This window comes from Prorops nasuta, unplaced genomic scaffold, assembly GCF_024137725.1.
Source record: "Prorops nasuta isolate Cenicafe-Biocafe unplaced genomic scaffold, Cenicafe_Pnas_1.2 PNAS00013, whole genome shotgun sequence".
Classification (NCBI taxonomy): Eukaryota; Metazoa; Arthropoda; class Insecta; order Hymenoptera; family Bethylidae; genus Prorops; species Prorops nasuta.
The window spans coordinates 4380153-4406273 of NW_027116810.1; the positions used below are offsets into that span (position 1 = coordinate 4380153).

Sequence of the window (26121 nt, forward strand, 5' to 3'; positions counted from 1 at the left end):
AACATCTACCAATTGATCTTGAGGAGGAGGCGCGAAATACAATTTAACAATTGAACGAACTTACCTAGTGAAGTTCAATTGGAATTGTATGAGCGCCTCCTCAGAGATGATCAAACCCGCCCTTTATTCATAGTAATTAAGGAAAGCTAAATTACATAAATAGTAAACCCAATTATCTGTAGTCCGATAATTACCCTAGATATTACGGCAATACTTTAAAAGATGACGATGGCGGCGGAGCGGCGCTGCCGCATGCGTGGCCGCCTTCTTTGATTTTATTCTTTAAAAAGTGTGGCAACACTGTAACAAAGTAGAGGGACTACCAATTGATCTTCTCGGAGGAGGCGCTCATACAATTCCAATTGATTCACTAGGTAAGTTCGTTCAATTGTTAAATTTTCACTTTTCACTACTCTCACAGATAGATAGGTCCAGTGATATACACTCACTACAAAATCAACCAGTGGCGTAGAATTATTTTAGACAAAGAAGCAGATAGAAGTCCATGGGTTAGAGAGAGAAGAGCCAATAGCGACGTCCGAGATAGGAAACCACCTGTTCAACGGTATAAGACTCTCTCTTTCCTACTTAAGGCATTTAAAAAAGGATAGCCTATCATAGACGTCATATGCCCCTCTCCACCTCTTTCCAGTCATTAAAGTAAGAAGGAATGCTTCGAGTAAGGCGGGAAAAAATGCATGTTGGGGTATGGTTCCTACACGCATTTATATAATGGAAAATGCGAATTATACGGATTTTTCATAAACCGAAGGATAATTCGTTTTTAACGAAAACTATAATTAGCGTACATATATGCCACAAACATCGGATCTTTATCATCAAAACTGCCTCTCAGCCCTACAGACATATTATATGATATAGTTTAATCATTGAAATTAACATTTTTGGGATTCAGAATTTCTTTTTTTCAAGGATTTTTAATTCCAGCTACTACCTGCCATTTTCTCATATTAAAAAACTTCAGACTTCTTTTCCATAACGATTGGACGTTTTTCACCTTTTTTACAATATAATCTACTTTAAGTGAAATAAACAACAATTTTATAATAGTCTTTATTTCCGTACAATAAGCAAATTCACGTATATACAAATATAACAATTTCATTGAACTCGTAGTAAAACAATGCAAACAGGAACTTTTCATCGTCGTTATAAGTAATACTCATAATGAAACCAGAGCTGCCAAATCTGCCTATTTGACGCATGCGCAAGACGCACTTCGACGGTCGCTCAGGCTCGACTCAAAATGCAATGGGGCCCTTTCTAACAATAGTACACTGACGGCATTATGATGCCAGATTCCAGCCCTCAGTAACGAAAATGAAGTTAGCCGTTAGTCAGCGGCACTATCGAGAATTCCAAAGAAATGGGTACACAACAGCTATGCATGGTCAGCATAGGTGTGATTTGAACTTTTCGGGAGACTTCGGCGTTAGAAGAAGAGCGACTACCGCTAACCAACTCATTTTTAAATGTCATCCGTGTGAAGTGATGCTGCGTTTACCGAAAAATTCGAAGCAAATAAAAATCCTTTTCCTAAATTAGTTTTTAATATTTATAAAATGCTTATATGTAGCTATTAATTTATTAGATTCGGTAATAAATACAAAAAATGCGTTCTTATTATAACTAATAATGAGTTGAGGTATAATAAACTCAATGTTTTTATATTAATCTGTTAACAAATACATTTATTTATTTATTATTGAGTCCAATAAGTTAATGGTTATTAAAAAAAAAAATTCGTTGTAAAAAAAAAAATGGAAAAATATTAACCTCTGCCAAGAATCGAACCCGAGCCCGCCGCGTGACAAACGGCAACCTTACCGTCTGCGCTACAGCGCTCATCTGGTGGATCAAGAACAACTCGGCCTTTTAAAGACTGACTACAATTCTTTCATTAACTCGTCATAAACTATCAAGAATTAACTATAATAATAAGTACATTTATTTACACAGCATTATTGCACTAAATTTATTATGTTTTTAATTTGAAGCATACATTTTGAATTAAGATATGAGAGTTTAAGGGTAATAATGCAGTACTCTAAATATAAAATTATTCATATGCTCAACCATCATAAATTATTCGATTACAGGTAACGTATATTATAATATTACTTAATTAATTTATGACAATAGAACATATGAATAGTTTTGTATTTAGAGTACTGTATGCGGTTACCCTTAAATTATCGTATCTTCATGCAAAATGTAAGCTTCAAATTAAAACCATAATAAATTTAATGTAATAATGCTGTGGAAATAAATATACTTATTATTACAACTAATTCTTGATAGTTTATGACGAGTTAATGAAAGAATTGTAGTCAGTCTTTAAAAGACCGAGTTGCTCTTGACCCACCAAATGAGCGCTGTAGCGCAGAAGGTAAGGTTGCCGTTTGTCACGCGGCGGGCTCGGGTTCGATTCTTGGCAGAGGTTAATATTTTTTCATTTTTTTTCTTTACAACGAATTTTTTTTTTTAATAACCATTAACTTATTGGACTCAATAATAAATAAATAAATGCATTTGTTAACAGATTAATATAAAAACATTGAGTTTATTATACCTCAACTCATTATTAGTTATAATAAGAACGCATTTTTTGTATTTATTACCGAATCTAATAAATTAATAGCTACATATAAGCATTTTATAAATATTAAAAACTAATTTAGGAAAAGGATTTTTATTTTCTTCGAATTTTTGGGTAAACGCAGCATCACTTCACACGGATGACATTTAAAAATGTGTTGGTTAGCGGTAGTCGCTCTTCTTCTAACGCCGAAGTCTTCGGAAGTCCAAATCACACCTATGCTGACAAGGCATAGCTGTGTGTGTATCCCTTTTCCTCAAATTCCTCGATAGTGCGACTGACTAACGGCTAACGTCATTTTGGTTGCGAATAGCTGGAATCTGGCATCCCTGATAGGACGGACCAACGATCCACATGACCTAAAACGCTACCATAGATCATCCCTAACTATTTTTTTTATATTTTAGACAAATGTAATTTTCTGTCTTCTTAAATAAGTCTCTTTTATTTTTTATTGTTTTATTGCTGACGGCTTTGTTGAAAGTGTAAAGAAAGTAGTAAATCTAATGACTAACATTGATCAAAGGCGGTTAATATCGATCAACGTGATCGAAATTATCCGCGTATGCACGTAAATGATCAAGCTCATTTATAATCACCAATATAAAAATTGTCTACTTTAATGAAAAATGTAAAACTTACCTTAAATCACGACGTAGCTTAATCTATGGCAATAATTTTACAATAGACTCATTTGCTACACACACAAGTGCACACCTCATACAATGACGTATAACTCTTATAAGAAAATCGTATATAAATTTGTTTTCGTTAGGAACGCCCGACTTTTTGACAAAGTCATCCAAAACCTTTATTACTATAAAGCTTCTGACTTATTAATTCACAGTCTATCAAGATTATCCTATAGCTCAATTCTATTTTGTAAAATTAAGTGATCAATATTAGCCGCTTGATCGATATTCGACTACTTTCCCCTATATCTATTTTAATATAAATTACCTATAATGAAAGAAAATGAATATGGAAGTAAATACAATATATTTGTTTTTAATAAACTTACCCTTTAAAAATAAAAAGTATGTATCTATAGTAAGATATATTTATTACAGAAATTAATTTGATAAATATAAAGGAAAAGGTTTTAAAATAAAAATATTTTATGCTATATTTAGATGTTTTCATTTATTAGAATTTACGTTTTTATAGTAAAAAATATGAATATTTCAATAAACTTATTTTCTTATTTAAATCAAAGGTAAATATACCTTTGCCTAATAACTATGGAGTTTAAGAATATGTTCTTGAAACAGTGAAAGATGTCTTGTTTAAGATATATAATTATTTGAAGTGAATAATTATGAATTAAATTAAAACGAGAAATTTGAGGGAATCATATAATTTTGTTGTAAACATTTCTATGTCATTTTCATTAACTTATATTATTTAAGATTTACATTTAATTTATTAATTTATCAATAACCTGAAAAATTAAATATCTTTAATGAGAGATTTCCTATGGCCAAGCTCATTGCAATTGTCTCGAAACTAGCTGAGTAAGCAATCCTATGGAATATACCTTCTAGAGATACCACGTTAAAAATATATTCCTCCACAACTCTACTTCCATGGTGGTGTGGAAAAGAGTTTATTCTTTAAGGTACTTTTCACAAATACATTGAAAACATCAGGAGCTTAATGTTTCAACATAAAACATAGTGAAGATGTGTATTTCATTCTTTGAACAAAACAAATAGTTAAAATAATAAACTTTGATGCCCTCTATCTATGGTTCTATTTGACGAAATCATATTTTAACTAGCTAGAATTATAGCTAATTAAATGCCCTATAAAAAATATTTCAACTTATTTTCGGTTAAAATAGCGGGATTCAAAATATTAAATTAAATAAGTTACAATTACAACATTTGTATCCTTCTCTGCTGAATAACTTTTTAACCGATTCCGCTACAAAAAATATTTTTGGATAATAGTTGTAGAGAATATTTTTCTGAGTAAAATAAAAGAAAAATTTTATTCTACGACGTATGGGAGTCGAAATATTTTTGGTTACCCCTTTTTCACCCCCCCGCTGTAAGCACACCCCTTATGAGTTCGAATTTTGTAAATTTTCACTCCTTACGATTTACCGCTTTAAAAAAAAAAAATAAAACTAAATTTAAGATTTTTTTATAATTATTTTTATTAATTTGATTAGACTACTCACCGAGCTGGTCGAAAAGGATTTTTCCTCGACTCGCCGGCTAAACGAAGGTAAGATTGAGAGCGAGTGAGAGGTCCGAGAAAACTATACCCCTCTCTCTCGCACTCACTGGTTACCGAAGGTGAACGAAGTGAAGCGGTGGAAGCCGAAACACGCACGCATCGAGGTAATGGTGTGTGCCTCACCGATAGACGGGACTACCTGTGTGGCTGTGAGAAGCTGGTAGTCATGGTGGGAATAGTTTCGTAGGCATTTTGGCATCACTGGTTCGCGTGGCTTAGGACCTAAAAAGAGAGAAGGGCGCATGCGCGCCCAGGGCTGTCGCATCCTCTTGCGGGCATCGATCCGTTTATTGATCCAGGCCCGTCTCCAATCTAACAAAGCCACCGTCCTAACCAATGGCGTGAAAATCAAATTTAAGTAACCAACAAACTATCATTTGTCCGGTTATACTCTTTAAATATAAAAGATATTCAATTTTTCTATAGAACATTTTTGAAGCGTCTTGTTATTTACTTTCAGAAAGGTTTTATGAAAAAATTGAATATCTTTTATAGTTAAAGAGATACGCGCCTTTCTGCATCCATATTCTGGGGCGGCTTAAGTGCCTCACCCTATATAACAGAATAAAGCTTTTATTATACAATCGAATTTACCTGATAACGTAGAGAGTTGCACACAGCTTCGACAATTTTTTTTGACTTCATGCACCCTACCATTTTTAAATCTGAGAACTAGTATATCTCTTTAATACTCGGTATAAGAAAATGTTATAAAATAGTTATATATACAAAATGCAATGGAGTAAAGGATTAAGAAGTAAAGTTTGAAGCATTACTACTTTTTATTTAAAGATATACATTTTTCTATTTACTTTACAAAATATTATTATAAGTTTAAACTCAAATTGATTGAATATAGTATTGTATTATACTCACAAAAAAGTATCTCAATTTCAATATATATTTGTATATTGCGCACGTATTTCAATATTATTCTTCCCCTTCATATTTTTTCGTTATATCAGTATAATCGCCATCAGGATTATCATAACTTTCTAGAAATGGTGTGTTAGTTGGACCTTGCGCTATATACGGTGTAAGAGTAAAGGCTGGCTTAAATAAAATATGCAATTAGTTTTTAATGTAGCATTAAAAATAATAATCAAATTAGAAACATCAAATTACTTGTATTGCCTCATTATATAGTTGTTCTGATTCAACTTTCACTTCATTCAAAGCGTTTTGTTGGGAGAAAAGTAACAATTCTATTATTCTTAAGTCATTTAAGTGCTGTTTTATTTTATATTTATTCCAATTTTTAATTGCATGAATTCTATTATCAATCTCTTCCTCCTTCAATATTAATGGTCTTCTTAATCTTTTCCTGCGAACAAAGATATATTTTGATCTTTAATCAGATTCTGTAGAATCATACAATTGTTTGTGTAAATATCAATTTAAATATATGTACCAAACATTAATAATTATGCATAATATTCAAAAAAAATTAAAATAGCAAAGCTTTAAACAAATTAATTTGACTGCATTAACCGTTTAAAGATGGGACGGACATTTTTTTACATCATTTTCGGCACTGAATATACAGGGTGTAGCATTTAAAATGACCCAGCGCAAGATCAGTCTGAAAGCAAGTGGGTGGGGACAATGTCTGTGGCTGATGGAGAGTAGGTATAACGTTGAGGCAAGCCTAGCCTGTGGTGGACGGCCATCGAAAATCAGACTTCTCCCCCTCACACTCGCAAACCCAAATCCAGACAACTGTTGGGCTTAAGAATCGAGGGGGGTGAGGAGCTTTAAGCGTCAACGGTACGTACTTGGTACGACCGTTTCTCTCTCTTTCTCTCTTTCTCTCTTTTTTTAAATAAAAGATACCTTAATTTATTATAAAAGAGAGAGAGAAAGAGACAAACGTACCAAGTACATACCGTTGACGCTCGAAGCTCCTCACCCTCCTCGATTTTTAAGTCCAAACAGTGGTCTTGATTTGGGTTTGGGAGTGGAGGGGTATGGGTAAGAGGGGGGAGAGAGGTCCGCTTTTAGACGGTCGTCCACCACAGGCTAGCCTTGCCTCAGCGCCATCGCTGCCATCACTATTCTCTATCTACCACCGACGTTCTCCCCACCCACTCGCTTTCAGCCTGATGTTGCGCAGGGTCATTTTAAGTTACATCCATACAAAGGGTGTATCAGAAATGATGTTTCTATATTTAACTACATATTCTTGAGCATAAACTAAATAGAAAAGTCCTATACTATAACACCCGTAAAAGCATAATTGCTGAGATAAATCTAAACCCGTTACGGCTGAGATTACCATTCACCGTGCACTGGTCTTTCACCACTCACAACTAGTACCACAAGCGTTAAAAAAAATTGAGAGGTACATGTTTTTAAAGTTTGAACCCTGCTGTTTTTGATAGTGCATTCAAAATTGTTAAAAAATATTGTTAGTTATGAATAAACGTCGATTAATAAAAAAACGATTTTCAGCTTTTTTTTTAAAGTTGAATTTTCAAAGACATTCCCCCTTTAGCAATGGACTTGGAACCTATATAACCGGTGAAATAGATGTCTGAAGTTAAAGATTGCATTATTCAACAATTCAATTTCGGCTTCGGTAATTTCAAAATGGCGCCCAAATCGTAAAAATTTTGCCAATATATTTGTGTATTTCCTCCTCGTAAACGAGGAATTTGTTAGCAGAGTGCAAAGAGGAAAAAGTTCTTGTTATCTTTTAAAAAATGTCTCAATTTTTTTCAACGAGATTCGATTCATTTCTTTGTATCGCAAATAACAAAATTTTTGCAAAACCGAAAAATTGCTTAAATCGCTTAAAAAATGTCTTATAAATTCATCAGCTAATTTTGAAAAAATGTTATCCTTGTCAATTTTTCTTAAATTAAAACGCATCTATCGTTTGTTTGCCGTAAATACTATTCACGTTGCCCAACTATCACCATCGTAGAGGTTGGCGAATATAGATAGTCCCTTTCCTTTTTTTTTTAATTATAGTAAGTTTATAAATCATTCTATTTTTTATTATACTTTTTCATGAACTTTTCGCACTTTCCACCTTTTCATGAAATATATGAACCGATTCAAATTTCGATGAATGCAAAGCAAATGAAAATTACGAATGGTTCAGTTGAAAATCGTGTTGAAGAAGAAAAAATTGTTGCGTTGCAGATAAAAAATATTCCAAAGCTGAACCTCCTGTACTTCTGTAATGCAAAAATAAAAAAAAATACAGTATGCTCTGATAACGAACCGAGTTACCATCGTGTATGGCAAAAGCAAAAAAACAAGTTATTTCGAATTTTATAAATTTTTTATTCAAAAACATTACGTTTTAAGAAAAATTTGACAAGAATAAAATGTTTTCAAAATTAGCTGAATAATATGTAAGAATTGTTTTGAAGCAATTTGAGCAATTTTTCGGTTTTTGCCAAAATTTTGTCATTTGCGAAACAAAAAAATTAATCGAAACCCGTTGAAAAAATTCAGACATATTTTTTAAAAGATTTCAAGAACTTTTTTGTTAGCACTCTGCTGACAACTTCCTCGTTTACCAGGAAAAAATTCATAAATATATTGGCAAAATTTTTGCGGTTTGGGCGCCATTTTGAAACTAACAAAACGAAAAATTAATTGTTGAATAATGCAGTCTTTAACTTCAGACTTTTATTCCACTAGTTAAAAAGGTTCCAAGTCGATTGCTAAAGGGAAAGTTTTTGAAAATTCAACTTTAAACAAAAAAGAGTGGAAAAATATTTTTTTTTTTTGTTTAATGGACGTTTATTCATAATTAACAATATTTTTTAGCAATTTTGAATGCACCATCGAAAAGGGGGGTTTCAAACTTTAAAAACACGTACCTCTCAATTTTTTCTAACGCTTGTAACATTAGTTGTGAGCGGTGAAAGACCGATGCACGGTGAGTGGCATTCTCGGCCGAAACGGGTTAATTTCCCGCAGCGTACATATTTTTACTGTGTCAAAGATTAAAATTTCGAAAAAAACATAGTAATAAAAGAACCTACTTGCTCGGCCTGTTGTATGCATTGGCATTAAATAGCTACATTTTGAAATTATGAAAAGCAACGCTTGTATTGTAAGATAGACGCTTACGTATGAGCATTACGAGCCCATCAAGTAACTTTTTGTGTTACTATGTTTTTTCGAAATTTTAACTTTGGACACTGTAAAAATATGTACGCTGTGGGAAATTATTCGGTTACCTTTAGAGAGAGAGAGAGAGAGAGAGAGGCTAACTTAACTCCTTATATTCTCTGCTAAAATTGTTATACCATACTATAGCACGAAGACAGCGATTCAATTTTTCCTACAGTATACTTCACTAATATTTGGATTTCACTAATTTTTTTATTTGTAATATTTTATTTTATCATGTTATATGTACGCTAGACGATTTATGTGCTTGCCTTTTTTTTTAACAGTCGAAGCTTGTTTTTTTTGTGGGACCTTATAGCGTTTTGTAAGAATGTAGGTCTTAAAATAAAATGTTATTCTTTTAACTGATCCAGAATATAATGGAGCTTTTCGAACTTCTTAACATTCCAAAGAGCTATTCTTATCTGATCAAAGCATTAAATTAATAAGGTGACCTCTTAATATACATTTACAAATACGTTCAATATTATTTTCTACGTATATAGAAAATTAATTAAATCTCCAAAACCTCACTTTGAAAACTTTAGGTATCACTGTTATATTTTAAAATGTTATATAATTTTTGATTAGATAAATTTGTTATCAACAAAGAAGGCATATAATTATTTATTAACAAGTGTAAGAAATAAAATAAATCAAGAGACACGGTAGTGTTTCGACGGCAAGTACATAAAAGTAGGTATAGACGTGTCTATACCGCCGTCGAGGCACTACTGTATCTTATACAGCAAGTTTGGCCGTCTCAATTTTTAAGTCGATTTTTCTCTGTAAATGATACACTGTCATGATTTCAGTAAAGCTTTTCTTGAAATGGTTTGGAACAAGCTTTTATTTGAGCCCATGAACATCAAAATCGATTCACGCAATCCAGAGATACCATACTCAGTTAGCTATATATATATCGAAAATTAAGATTCTTCTCCTTCGTCATCTTCTTCTCCAGCCAGAATGTATGTCTCGGGCTGAAGTTAATCGCTAAGAAAAATGACGTCATTTTCACAACGCTTCCGACATAATATACTCAACGATCAAACATATGGTTGTGAACTGTCAATTAAAATCGATATGATTGATAATTAATACGGCGACTACATTGAACTGTTTAAATTGTAATGTGAGGTTATTTTTGATTAATGCAGTGAGGTTATTTATCGTGTTGCGATATTGAATCTATTAAATTTCTAAAACCACAAATAAATTCAATTAACAGTGACTGAAGGATTCGCGAATTAGATAAGTATAACATTATATTTTACAATACAGGATGTAGTATATACTTTGTGGTACTCTGTGGTATTTCTTTTTGCAGATAAATTAAGACAGAACATTTTCATATTCGTTGATGAGGATAGAGCAGACTGGATTAAATAAGATTAATATTTACAACTCTGTACCAATGAGAAGTATACTTTCAACATTAATGTGCATCGGTCATTATCAGGAGGATATTAATTGAAAGAAATTGTTAAGGTACTTAATAATCATATGCTAAACTTTCAGGTATTGAAATCATTATTCAAATGCATGTTTTGCTTTTTGTTTCCTTTAAACTGATATTGATTGTAACTATCTGATAAGTTATATCATATATATACGAACAAATATTGCAGATTAAATTATGGCAATGCTTATTTGAAAGATATGAAACATTCCAAAGAATCTTCATTTACGTAAAATACAAGTTGACCAGTATTTGGATTTGAACAAATTATACGATAGTAGATGTTTAAAAAAGATGCGAAGACAACCAAATATTACAGAAGTTAGGTCACCAAGCAATAAAGAAAATGGAGATGGGGCAAAATCAAATACTGGTAAGTAACTGAGATGCTTCATGTTCCTTCAAATATTTATTTTCTTTGAAGTAATCATATGCTAAACTTTCAGGTATTGAAATCATTAATAATAATGTATGTTTTGCTTTTTGTTTTCTTTAAACTGATATTGATTGTAACTATCCGATAGGTTATATCATATATATACGGACAAATATTTCAGATTAAATTATGGCAATGCTTATTTGAAAGATATGAAACACTCCAAAGAATCTTCATTTATGTAAAATTCAAGTTGACCAGTATTTGGATTTGAACAAATTATACGATAGTAGATTTTTACAAAAGAAGCGAAGACAACCAAATATTACAGAAGTTATGTCAACAAGCAATAAAGAAAATGGAGATGGAGCAAAATCAAATACTGGTAAGTAATTGAGATGTTTCATGTTCCTTCAAATATTTATTTTCTTTGAAGATTAAGATTGTTAAATGATGAATTTGATTTCAGGCTTACTCATAGTGTTATCATTTAGTATTTTACAGTCACTGTGCAAGTGTATTATAGCAAATAGTAATACTTGTGCTTCGACTTAAATACATTTGGTACAATAGAATTAAAAATCCAAGGAAGAAGGTTCGCTCACATACTGACTATTGGAGTTGAATCAACAATTGGGCTTGTCTCTCCTATATTCTGGTACTTGAAACAGGCAAAGATGAAAGCATTGAAAGATTGTCAAAGTAAGAATAAGCCAATATTCAGAAAAACGTCATCCATTGCTCAGCCATAATTTAAGGATGAGACTCATTGGATGAAATTCTGTAAAATTGAGTTAATAACTGTTGATAGTTTTCCTTTGTTACCTATATGCTAGTATTCTAGGCCAAAGGCTGTATACTAGTCATTGGTATGGATGAAAAAATGCACGTTTATTCTCAATTGAAACTCAGTCCAAAAATTAATGGTTTCTACTCCATTTTGCAGCACCAGAAGTCCGACCAGTTTCAACAGTGTATAGAAATTAGCGAAACGAACATTTGAGAACTCTGGCACAGGAAATGTTATAAGGACGACTCGCCAATGTATCTCCTATGTCACCTTTCTCAAGAATTAGCAGCATAAATGTGAGAGTAATTGGTGCTAAAAAGAAACGTGGTATGCAAAACGACAATGTCAGCTTTGAATATATGCTTGATTGTAGCTTATTCAAAGCTTTGCGAATTGCTTGTCCAGTCTTGCCCCAGTGTCAACTCAAGTAGTTGATGTAACTAGTGAAGTCTCTGGTAAAGGTCAGATGGTGGTAAAAAGTCAAATGTTGATAAACAGAAAATGTAAATTAATTAAAACATACATTTTACTTAATTATTTTTATATGTTGAAAGTATGTTTATTGATTATGAAAAATTTAATCAAACTTTTATTATAGTGAAACTGAAAACATTAAACAAGTAGCCGGGGCATTAATTATGAAGTTCATTTATGCAAAATGCATTACAAATATCAATAAATTCAATGTGTTGACTGTGATATTTTTTCAATATTAATATATATTGTTTTATTAGTTAAGCGCTGCTGTTTCAAAAAATGAGAAGTGTGGAAATTTTCTTTAAATTCTGTAGAAAAATTAAAAGAATTATTGAATTTTTTAAATATTATACTCTTACAAAACGTTATGAAATCCCACAAAAAACAGATTTCGCCTGTAAAAAAAGGCGGCAAGTACATGAACCATCTAGCATAAATAATATAGTAAAATTATCCAATTAAAAAAAGTAGTGAAATCCAAATATTAGGCAAGTGTATTTTTTCACCTTAGCAAAAGTTAAATTTTTGAAAAATAAAAGAAACAAAAAAGTTACTTGCCGGTCCCGTAATGTCCATGCGCAGTGAGAAATAGAATCGTCTGTAGTTCGGCTAACTTCACTCTGTATTTTAACATGAAATTTGCTGTACTACGCTATAGCTGCATCTCACACACGATTCAATTTCCCACTGTGCATGGACATTACGGGCCCGGCAAGTAACTTTTTTGATCCTTTTATTTTTCAAAAATTTAACTTTTGCTAAGGTGAAAAAATACACTTGCCTAATATTTGGATTTCACTACTTGGTTTAATTGGATAATTTTACTATATTATTTATGCTAGATGGTTCATGTACTTGCCGCCTTTTTTTACAGGCGAAGTCTGTTTTTTGTGGTATTATTATCTGTAATAAGAAAACTTGTACAATCTTTTAATGGATCTTCAATATACTATTTAAACATTATTTAATAAATCTTGAAGATAGGAATTGCAAGACCCGGAAGTTATATGTTACTGATGCAAATTTAGTCAATTTGTAATATTTTTGTACACACATTCTTCAACATAAATATTTTAAATTTAATTTAAAAGAACAAAAAATTATTACGAAAAGCAACTTGCCGTGTTTGTGATTTATTTATGTACTATATATATTATAATATCCTTAATATGCCAATAAAATGTTATTTCTTGTAAATTAATATTTCAATAGCCTACTCAATCTTATAAAGCACGTGCCCTGCAAATAATTTTTAGTGATGATTTCTTTTTGTGTTAAATGAAATTTGAAATATTTATTTATCGAAGAATGTGTAATAGCATTTTATGTGTTTTTCTATATTTTAAATATTTGTTATATTCATCAAATCTATTACTTGTCGAACTTATCAAATTCCATTTCAATCCTTTTTGTTATTAAGGATTATTTTAAATACTTGCTATCTTTTTTTTAAACGTATGTCTTTTGGTGGAATTATAATGGGTTTTAATTAGGCAGAAGGTTTTTTTAGTCGCGTTACTAGCTCATAATCGATCAAATTCTGTAAATGGTAATACTAACACAAGCACACAGGCACACTTACTTGAGCCTGTAGTAGAGGCCAAAAGCTGAGCGGCTGAGTTTCGAATTTGAGCGCTATAAAAAAACCATAGCCTATACAATCTAGAAAAAAATTGTAAGCTAAGATTGAAACTTTTGCTATTTTCGTTTAATAAGCTGCTAAATTATATTTTTTAATTGTATGTATTTTTACTATGAAAATGATTCCAAACAACATAATTATGTCAATTGTGGAGTATAAAATACAGTTTTAATTAATTAATAATATCAATAAAAATATTCGCGTATTTATGTCGTTTGTGGACTCATTATCATCGTAAAAATACATAGAATTCAAAAATATAAATTATTAGCTTATTAAACGAAAATGTCAAATGGCAAATGTATTAATAATAGCTTACAAATTTTGTCCAGACGGTTTATGTTTTAATTGTTTTTATAGCGTTCAAATTCGAAATTCAGCTGCTAAATTTGTCGGCCACTACTACAGTGGTCAAGTGGATATGCTCTCGTATAGTTTGTGTTAGTATTAACATTTACAGAGTCTTAGCGCTTATGGGCTAGTAACGCGACCAATAGAATCCTTCGCCTAATTGAAGTTAATTGTAATGGAAAACTTTTAATTGCTAATAACATTTAAATTAAGGGTGCCAGCAAAAAAGTTTTTGGAACTTTATAACTTAGAATTTTATCCCCTACCTGAAGGTAGCGGCATGGTTATCTTTCATGGGACACTTTGTATATTTCCATCAACAACGAAGTGTCCACATGACAATAAGATTGAAAGATGAACTTTTTACATTTTGGCTCAAACGAATCACCGCTGCTTAGTGAATGATCTATAAAAACATCTTGAAAAAAAATTAAGGAATGTTCTCTCTCTCAATGCCCAATCAAATTAAAATCAACTCCAGAGCGTCACAAGACTCGTGATCGAAGACATGACCTGAAATTGTGCATTTTCGCGTTTTCACTCAAATAAATCAGTGCTGTTTATATTCGGATTATTGTCTTCGCTCACAGGTCTTGTGCCGCTCTGGCATTAATTTTAATGTGACTGAGCATTGAGAGAAAGAACATTCCTGGATTTTTGTTCAAGATGTTTTCATGGGTCCTTCACTAAGCAGTACGGGAATTAACCTTTGGAGCGCCGGAAAGTCTTATATAAAACGGTCACGAACAATTTTTACTTGCATGCGTGGGGTTCCTGAGACATTCAGTTAGTACCCCTCTGAAGTAATTTAATATTTGGCGAACAGATGGCCATTGTTGCATAACTCTTCTTGCTGGTAATAAGTCTTCTGCGCTAATACTACTTGTGCTCCAAAATCATCTCTACTTGCTTTATGCTTTACGTTTAGATCTTTTATCTAAATAATTTATATCGGCTATCGGCTACTACTAGCTTAGTACTAATTTACTTTATACGTTTATTCCTAAAAATAATGGCTAACGCCGAAGAAACTATAATTTGGTCTAGTAACGAATCAGAGCCAGATTCTTCTGGTGATGAGCAGGGTATAATAGAGATCAATGATGATGATTATGATACGGGTACATACTCGTCTGATATAAGATATGATAGATTCTTTTATCCTTCAATAAAGGATTTCACGGGCTCATTTCAGGTTCATGATACTGTCAGATGTTGCAACCTACCTCTTGATTATTTTGACCTCTTTTTTGACCAATCTCTCTTCGAAAAGATCAAATCTCAAACAAATTTATATCAGGAACAAAATCCTGAACCTTATCGTTTGAATATGAAGGCTTGGGAACCAGTGACGGTCAATGAGCTGCGAATTTTCTTAGCTCTTACGATCAATATGGGTCATGTTCGAAAGAGTAAATTGGAAAACTATTGGAGTACAGATCCTTTATTATAAACTCCCATTTTCAATACTGTAATGTGTCGAAATAGGTATTTACAAATCCTGCGCATTTTGCATTTCGCAAATAACGACGAATTGGGAAATCATCCATTGAAAAAAGTGAAATCTGTAATCGATGATCTTCGAGTCAAATTTTCACGTACTATATCTCCGGGGAAGAATTTATGCATTCACGAAAGCTTAGTGTTGTGGAAAGGATGACTAATGTTCAAGCAATATCTTCCTTTGAAAAGGACCGCTTTGGAATCAAAGTGTTTGAACTTGTTGATTGCAAATCTGGATTTTTAATTGATTTCATAGTCTATACAGGTTCCACTACTGATTTCAAAAAATGTGGTTTGGGGATTTCCAGAGATATAGTAGCTTATTTCCTTGAACCGTATTTTCACAAAGGCCATGTAATATATATTGATAATTGGTATTTATCTCCTCAAGTAGCTGAATTCTTACATGATAAGGATACAGGAATGTATGGTACACTTCGAAAAAATCGGAAAAGCGTACCGAAATTGAATGCCAAATTGAACAAAGGTCAAGTAGAAGTTGCTCACAATGATGCGTGGCTTATTTTGAAATGGTATTTCATCGCTCAAAAGTAATTCGTCATCTAGATTCCCCAAGCAAACTTTTTAAGATTTCCGATATTATTATGAAAAATAGGTTTGTATGACACATTTGGAAGTGAAATGCTAGACTCCGAATGGTCATCATATGAATCAAAATCTCTATCAGAACCTGAGATGTCTGCATCAGGTATTATTACATACGCATTATCCTCATCACAATCTAAATTTTCATTCTAGCTTGATTGAGATTCGTCCTTCTTAGATATTTTTGCTGCTTTCTATTTGAGCTTAATTACAATATTTAAGAATTCAGATTTTCAGTGAATAATTTGTTACTATCCGTAGACGGAATAATGAAAAGAAGTAGTTATTTATTTTATTGCATTTTTGAGGTCGAATTCCTGCTCTCAAAAACAATTCCGTGCCACCGAGTCAGGTTCAAATTCGAACAATGGAAAATCTTTTGTAACAAATACAGGAAGAATCTGGGCTGCAAATTAAATCTCTAAAACAAAATTCGCAAATAATTTGAAATTTCGATAAATGTTAAGAAAAATGCAAAAGCTTAGAATGGTTCCATAGAAATTCGCACTGCAGAGAGGAATTATTACACTGAAAAAATTGTTCCGTTGCAGATAAAAATGTTCTAAGGCTTGTCCAATACTTCTATAATGCAAAGATGGAAAATCTGACAGTAAGCGCTAATAACGAACCGCGTTACCAAGCATTGTTGCCAAAACGAGAAAAAAGAAGCATTTTTGATTTTTAAAAATTTGTTTTTAAAGAACAGTATATGTTTAAGAAAAAATGTTTAATAAAAAATGTATAAGGATAAAATGCTTCCAGAATTAAGTAAGGAATAGATGAGAATTTTTCGGAAGCATTTTGAATTATTTTTCGTTTTTGCAAAAATTTTGCTGTGCAAAAGAAAATTCTGCAATAACTATTTTAAAAAAATTGTGTAAATTCTTTGAAAGATTTTAAGAACTTTATCCCTCTTGACACTTCGCTGATAAGCTTGTAGCTTTCGAGTAAAAAATGCATGAATGTATTGAAAATTATTTTGCGGATTTCACGTCATTTTTAAAATACTAAAGCTTAAAATGTATATTTCAAGTACGTATTATTTAACTTCAGACATTTATTCCACCGACTAAAAAGATCCCTAGTCAATTGCTGAAGGAAAAGTCTTTCAAAAATCGATTTAAAAAAAATGTGAAAAAATCTTGCTTCTTTTGTGTTTAAACGATATTTTCACATAATTAACCATATTTTATAGCAATTTCGACTTCACCATCTGAAAGGAGAAGTTTCAAGCTTTAACATGATGTATTACCCAATTTTTTTTAATGCCTATAACATTTGTTATAAACTCTGAAAGACCGGTGTACCAAGAGTGGCGTTTTCGGCCGAAATGTGTTAACGCTGATTGGGCATTGAGAGGGAACCATTCCTGAATTTTTTCAAGATGTTTCTAAGGCTCCTTCAGTGGTGATTCAATTGAGCCAAAATGTAAAAAGTTAATCTTTCAAACTTATTGTCATGTAGACGCTTCGTTTTTGATAGAAAAATGTAGATGAATGATATTGCATTCAATATAATTTAGGGAATTTGCAAAATTTAGTAGAAATTCTTTTTCTTTGTCAGACATCTGTGATTTGTTTGTACGTTAAAATATATAACGGTAAGTCGCCTATGGTTAGTGCGACAATTGAGTAGCGAGGGGGGAATGAGAAAATTCAGAACACAGTTTTAGCAACAAAAAAATCATTGGACGCTACTTTTAGCTTGCCGAAATCTTAGCACTATAATCTTTTTTAAACAATTTCCGTATACCAGCTATATTTAAATGCATATAGATTTCTTTCTTATAAAATAAGGAAAGAGATTCAAATGTTTTGGATGGGTTGAGAAATTTCCTTGTGTCTAGCAGATAGCGAAGTATAGGTTAAGAGCGCGAGAATCTTCAGTAAACTGAGCTTCTTTAATTATTTAAAATAATTTCTATACATGATGTAACAGCAATGAAGTTATTAATTTTCACCACTTATTCTTTAGGCTAAACTAAGTAGAAAAGACCTATACTATGACATCCTTAAAAACATCATTGCTGAGATAAATCAAATTGATACCAATAAATCAGAGCTTTGATTCAACGGAAAAATTACTTTACTCTCACTTTCGTTGACAGTTCCCCTTCAAGATACAAAAGAAGTTCGTACTTCATTGTTCTGTATTGTCACACGCACACATGTGCAGCTATACAAATTGCAAACATCAAGCATTACCTTCTGACGTCTTACATTCCTGATCCTGGACTTATGAAATTAATTTTCTGCCTATTTTTAAAAGGATCCTCGACAGCATCCATTTGATTGAAAAGTCTGGAGAATAATACGGCGTTATTCGTAGATTTATTTTCAAGCCGTTTTAGCTTTTCGGTGACGCGACATATGGATTGGTCTAAGGTAGTCAAAAAATAAGTATTATATTAAAAAAACTATTATAAGAAATTGTATTTTTTTTCATTTTATGGAAATTCACTATTTTATCAGATAGAGCAATTTGCTGCATCATTGGATGAGCAAAATGATTCAAAAATAGATTTTCAAGCGAAACCATAGTCTTCTCTGGAAATTTCGACCTAACTGGAAAGTTTGAAGGATCCCTTTATGAATAAATAAGCTTTTTTTCATTTTATAAAAGGACAATCCACAAAATTAAGAATAATTTTTTTTATGATGTAGATTGTCCATAGTTTTTGCCCAGTACTTTTTGCATAGTGTCTGTCTAAATGTACCTGCCAGTAAAATTAGCCAATTGCTAGGTCAGGTTCTAGTTTATAGTGACTAGAAGTTGATATGGTCACCAAGAAGAAATATTTTACAATTCACCTAGCATATTGTAATAAACTGGAAAGGAGAAAAGCATAAGTATTTACTAACATATCTGAAATCTTCTCGTACCTAAGAGCGTACAGACTATGAATAATAATCTACAGCATTAATAAAAAATTATTCTTAATTTTGTAGCTTGTCCTTTCATAAAATGAAAAAAGGCTCATTTATTCTTAAATGGATCCTTCAGGCTCTCCACTTATTAGGCCGAAATTTCGAAATAAGACTATGGCTTTACTTGAAAACCTATTTTCGAGCTATTTTGCTCTCCCAATGATGCAGCAAACTCCTCTATCTGATAAAACAGTGAGATTTCCAAAAACAGAAAGAAACTACAATTTCCTATAATAGCTTTTTTAATATAATACTTATTTCTTGACAACCTTACAGCAGTTCATATGTCGCGTTACCGAAAAGATAAAACGACTTAAAAATGAATCTACTAATAATGCCGTATTATTCTCCTGACTTTTCAACCAAATGGGTGCTATCGAGGATCCTTTTAAAAATAGGCAGAAAATAAATTTCATTAGCACCAGGATCAGGAATGTAAGACTTTAGGAGGTAATATTAATAATAGGCGTAGTTCCGTGCGTGTCTGTGTATGCGTGTACGACAATGGCTGCGTTCGTTTATTAACTGCGAGTACTAAAATTCTACAATGTATGTCACGTAAAATATAGGTTTTCAGTACTGGCAGTACATAAACGAACGCAGCCAATACGGAATAGTGGAGAAGTACAAACTTCTTTTGTTTTTTGAAGGGGAACTGTTGACGAAAGTGAAAGTAAAGAAATTTTTCCGTTGAATCAAAGCCCTGATTTATCGGTTTAAAATTGATTTATCTCAGTAAAGATGCTTTTACGGGTGTCAAAGTAATGTGGTTAAAATTAAAAACATCATACTGTTTTTTACATCCTGAATACCGGAACACTGTTTACTGAATGTACATCTCTTCCTTATAAAATAAGGAAGAAGATATATTTTTTTAATTTGAATAATGTGCTTTTTTTCTATATTATTTATTGACTTTGATAGAACTTATCGCGTTGGACACACAAACATATGCGGAATGTTTCTGAATACATACGAAACACCTGCGATAATATGAGTTTTCTGTTTATATGAATGCAAATCATAGTACGCGTACAGTTATCACAAAGCTGATTACATCGGCCGCTAGGAAAATCGCCCGCTAGCTTCAGCTTCGTGAGCAAAAAAGTAAATCTCAAAGTCTGTGAAAATCCTATGTTATTTAAATGATGAAAATGGGAAGACTAAGAATATGCGTTAAAATTGTGCAATTCAAATGCGGCTTGATACATCTTTTTTTTTTAACATTTACAATAAAATAAATGTGTCCTGCTATAAAAATTCAAAATTCGTCAAATTAAAAACCACCCTACCGTAACACATTATAAAGCGACCGCAAGACAATTACCTGAAATCCAAGTACGGCTAATTGATAAGGTAATACGAATAGTGATCCAGGAGGAACTTGCGGTGTTTGAATTTATGTTTTTTAAATAATGTTATTTTTATTTTTCAAACATTAAACAAATTATTCGAAACATCCAATAGATTTCCACGTCATTTAAGGTAGTTGTCATGCTGGAATCAGACTGTAGTAGTCAAACATACTTTAACTTTAATAGAAACAAAATCCTGCTTTATAATTTAATTAATAATGATGAAATATCAAATAATAGGTGGAGCACAAAAAATGTAGAAGAAAAGTTTGCACTTTTATATTTGCATCTAATACCATTTTATTAACTATCATCTTTTAATTATATTTTTAACTTGGTTTTTTTTTATACAAACTTTTTATTTTTCGCTCGATTTTAAACGTTCATATGTCATATTAATTGTGAAAACATACCCTACAATTCCATCTAATCAATTCTTCATATTATCTATAAAAACAATAATAATATCATTTTTTCTCGTATCTTTAAGCATCTTTTTATTAAATATTAAAGGTTTCCATGCACGTGAATCATTATTTTCGAAAGTCGATTCGGTGAAATGGTAAGGTGTTTTCATAATTAATATGACAAATCAGAGTTTAAAATCTAGTGAAAAATCAAAATTTTGTATAGAAAAATCAACTTTAAAAAAATAATAAAAAGATGATAGTTAATAAAATGGCAATAGATGCAAATATAAAAGTGCAAACTTTTCTTCTATATTTTGTGTACCACCTATTATTTGATATTTCATCATTATTAATTAAATTATAAAGCAGGATTTTGTTTATTTTAAATTCAAAATATGTTTGACTAGTCCATTCTGAATTCAGCGTGCGACAACTACCTTAAGAAAAATCCGTATAGGGACATTAAGAGCGAAATTCTTGCCTTGCGTAGATCCGTCATTTCTTAACCGATTTAGATGTACCTTTTTAAAAACGCCAAGAGATCTAGCGACCCACGTTGGCCGATTTCTCGAATTTCACTTTTTTTTTAACTTTTTGTAAATCGGCCAACGTGGGTCGCTAGATCTCCTTCTGGCGTTATTAAAAAGGTACTTATACATCAAAATCGGTTAAGAAATGACGGATCTACGCAAGGCAAGAATTTCGTTCTATAATGTCTACATGTACACTACCGGTCAAAAGTTTAAGACGACTTGGAAAATTTGGCTGAAAAACAGTTGCTTCTTTAAACGCGCATAGCTTGATAACGAAGAAAGATACAAGAAAATTGAAAACAGCATGGGGAAGGTGACGAAATTCCGCATACGATAGAATTACATACATTTACAAGAAGCTTATAATTACAGAGTTGCAATTAAATAAAAATGCTACTAAATGAAAAATTTTTCATTTTTCATTATGTCAATTCAACCTGTTGCAGCACTTATAATAATTATGGTAACTATGTGAAACTTTGGTGACATAAAGCTCAAAGTTATAGCTTTAATTTGAGCCATCAAACATAACGATATTCATTGTATTTCCTTATTTTCATAACGTTTTTCTGAGTAATGTCGAGAAAAATTTTTCACCGAAAAACAACTGCCCAAGCATTTGAAACAATTTCAAATTGAAGAATCCGTCGGTATTAAACGACTTATTATACTTGTTTCATATTGCAATTTTATTCAATTAAAAGAAATATGATAATTGTAAATCTTCGAATTAATAAAATAGATTTGGTTAATCATTACTCTACATTTGTTGATTTCATTTAAAAATGAATGGTGCTTTGTGTTAATTGAATAAAAGCGCAATATGGAATAAGTAGAATAAGTCGTTTAATACCGACGGATCCTTTGATCTGAAATTGTTTCAAATGCTTGGGCAGTTGTTTTTCGGTGAAAAATTTTTCTCGACATTACTCAGAAAAACGTTATGAAAATAAGGAAATACAATGAATATCGTTATGATTGACGGCTCAAATTAAAGCTACAACTTTGAGCTTTATGTCACCAAAGTTTCACATAGTTACCATAATTATTATAAGTGCTGCAACAGGTTGAATTGACATAATGAAAAATGAAAAATTTTTCATTTAGTAGCATTTTTATTTAATTGCAACTCTGTAATTATAAGCTTCTTGTAAATGTATGTAATTCCATCATATGCGGAATTTCGTCACCTTTCCCATGCTGTTTTCAATTTTCTTGTATCTTTCTTCGTTATCAAGCTATGCTCGTTTAATGAAGCAACTGTTTTTTAGCCAAATTTTCCAAGTGGTCTTAAACTATTGACCGGTAGTGTATATGGATTGCCCTTATGAAATACTTTTACAGATGCGTTTTTTTACGTGATATCTTGAAATGGCGTACTACTATTAAGTCATAAAATTCATTGCAGTTAGGATCAGGGATATTTCTGTGTCCATAGAAGATGTACATTTAACCGCATTAATAAGAAAAAATGATCCCGCAATTAATACAAGTATTTGAATATTTGCTAGAGGTCATTTAAATCCAATAAAAGACTTTAAAAGATTTATCCAGATATTTATTTTAAAATAATATATCTGTACATTTTCATAATTTTAAGTGGAGTAAGCCTGTTGGGGATACCGCTCCAACAAAAATACATAACCAACAGTGTCTCTTAGGTGGCATGTTACCAACTGAATTTTTTGAATACTTTTTTTGATGATTTAAAAAAAATAACATTATGTAAAACAAATTGATTCAAACATAACAAGTTTCTTCTGAGATACCACTCTTATTACCTTTTCGTTTGGACATACTTTGATTTTCGATAACTGTCTCGCGGTCGCTTCTCATAATGTCATAGGGTACAACAGTGGAGAGTATTCAAGCGTCGCTCTAAGAAATCGGCTGAAATGTGCAGGAATTTTTAAGCCCTGCCATCCACCACTGATTATATTACGAAATTCAATCCAACTATTTTAGATGATATTAGTTAAAAAAGAAAATTTCCTTTTTTATGGCCCTTTCTCTACTGAAAATCTGTCAAATTGCTTTCAATACGATACAAATAACTATTTGGATACATACCATCTACAAAGAATACTTAAAAGTGGTATAATATATTCTGACAATCTACTCTATTATATCATTTTTCCTACAAAGTTTGAATGTAAAAATCTACCAAAAGATTGTATTTCTTTTATATTAATCAGTAAATTATTCAATATTATCTGAGTATTACTAACTTCCTAATTCCGTATCATAATAATTACTCTTTTTCATTAGTTCTTTCACAGCATTAAATAATGAAGGAAATATTATGTGGAAAGTATGAAAATAATACTTAATGCTTAATACTTAAGATAAAAACAATTTTATAAACTTACTCTTTCATATTTATCAATTCAGATGGAATCTCAATTTCATCAATAGGTTTTAACTGTTTAGATAATTTTTCAAGCCTGCGAATTTCTTTCTCAACTTTTTTCTTCCTTCTTTCTACTCTAGCTCTCACAATAGCTGGGTCAAGTTTCTTTTTCTTTTTTAATGGTTCACCTCTGTAAAATAATAAAAAAATAGATATTATGTTCTCATTATATTCAGATCCTTATACTCTAATAAAAATATCATTTGAAATATATAAATTTAATACATTGAGCTCCATGCAAATTCTTAATGAAATCCTAATCAGGCTATGTGCGTTGTATGGAAGCATTGTTTCTGTGGCGTAGAAATGCGAAGTATACAATTAACAGATTGAAATTTACCCTATATAACTGTGTAAACATGTATTGGGGCCATTGATTCTTATTGCAGTACAAGATATTTATGTATTTTTAGTCATTACTTAAACCAATGCAAAATGTTTAGTTTTATATCCTAATTTGCACTGTTAACCATTGATGATTAACAAGGCTTAAATGGAAAGATCAGTGTTAGCCACTTATGACTATCGTGGCACTCAACATATAAGCAATTAAACCCTTAAAGCGCACACTTCCTATTAATATCATAAAACGTACATAGGGCCTAAAAGACCCTAACTTTTTATAATATCTATAAAACTTGTATTTTTAAGTATTCTATTACGAAAATAATTAATAATGTTTCTCATGAATCGGTTTTTCACAATTGACGGTACAAACACAAAACTTTAAATCCTAAAAGTTACAATTAAACCAATTTTCTTTGGGGTAGTTTAGACCCTAAGTGCACTTTAAGGGTTAAAGCATATATTTTCTTTGGGGTATTTTAGACCCCTAGTGCACCTTAAGGATTAAAAAACCATTACATTAATTAAAATAATATATTAGCCTTTTAAGCATAATTTAATTCTTAAGCATAGTTAATAGAACAGGTATAACACTGATTTGGCCTGCTTTTGGTTAAACAATATATTTGTTCATTTGTGGACTGTACTTTTATAGATTCTATACTTTTAATAGCATTCAGCAGTCAACTGTTATGCAAATGTTAATTAATTCTTTTTAAAACCTTAATACCATTGGATAAAATGATAAGATTTGAGAAAACTAGCCAATAGCATGTATTTCTCTCTTAACATTTGTCTCTGCTAAAATTACGATTGATAGAATCTTTTTTTTAATGTATAGTTTAATATTGAAAAATTAGAGAAAGCATAGAAAATATAAAAGATAACAACTAAAATATATAAAATATATCTGTTTCTGGTTCTGCTTCTCTTTTTAATTAAACTAAAATGAAGGGCTAATTGAACCGAACATCTCCACAGCCAAACCTCAATATCCTTTAAGGATAATTATAAATCATAATAATATATTATTTTAAGAAAAAATGTTATAAGTTTTATTTCAAAATCAAAGTGCATTAAAAGTACTACAAATTTTATATGTAACATCAAAGCTCGGAAAGATTTGCAACTTTTGGCTTTAAATATAGTCAATAATAGAAATTTACTGTTAGTAACTATAGTAAAAGTAAAAAGTTGCAAATTTTTTGGATTCCTATGCTACATATACAATTTTATAGAAATTTTAATACATTTAAAACAATATTTTCTACTTACTAGTCAAATTAATGTGTGGTAAAAATTACCAACTATAATAAATTATAATGAATATTTTAAACATTACCCAACGAATAAATGCGATAAGGAGTAACCAATAATTCATAAAACCAACCTTTAGCAGGTTTGTTTTTTTTAACAGAATGCCGCTATACCTTTTCACAGTATATGCTTCTACAATGAACGAATTTAATAATCAATTAATTTTAGGATGCAGTCTACAATTGCCAGCTTCAGTTAACTACTTTTGTAAATGAATAACAAAAGGAATTACAAAAATAAAATTACTTACAAAAGCGTGTTGGTAATTTTAAAGTAAAGCGGTGAAATGTTTGTACATATTTCCCTTTGAATATTTTCTTGATGTCTGTAATTGATATTAAGGTTAACGAATAAGTGAAAAGATAAAAAAAAAGAGCTAAAATATAAAATTTTACAACCTTAAAACCATGGGAATAAAATTAATAAACTTTATCATTTTCTTGTGTAATTTTATTTAATTAAATAGTTTAGAAAAAAACGGACCTTTTCGATCAATCACGGGATGTTTACGTTCAGTGATCTGATCCGGGTTAGGGTTTACTACAGTCGCAGTAATACAACTTTCGAAAAAAACCCTAGATTAACCCGGACTAGACTCGGATCCATCTAGAGTTTTTTCGAA

General features: G+C 31.2%; 1 protein-coding gene across 2 annotated transcripts; it reads right to left on the minus strand.

The window, feature by feature from the left end:
* Positions 1-5633: 5633 nt before the first annotated feature.
* Positions 5634-26121, minus strand: LOC136778010 (large ribosomal subunit protein mL40-like). 2 transcript variants are annotated; one of them, XM_066734614.1, is made up of 5 exons: positions 25898-26102; positions 25750-25824; positions 23797-23967; positions 5990-6188; positions 5634-5917 (listed from the first exon to the last, which is right to left on the minus strand). In XM_066734614.1, exons 1-5 carry the CDS (start codon positions 25933-25935, stop codon positions 5795-5797), a joined length of 606 nt encoding a protein of 201 aa, XP_066590711.1. In that variant the 5' UTR covers positions 25936-26102; the 3' UTR covers positions 5634-5794. The 2 variants fall into 2 exon arrangements, with proteins under 2 accessions (XP_066590711.1, XP_066590712.1); XM_066734615.1 differs by having other exon boundaries at positions 5779-5913; positions 25898-26121.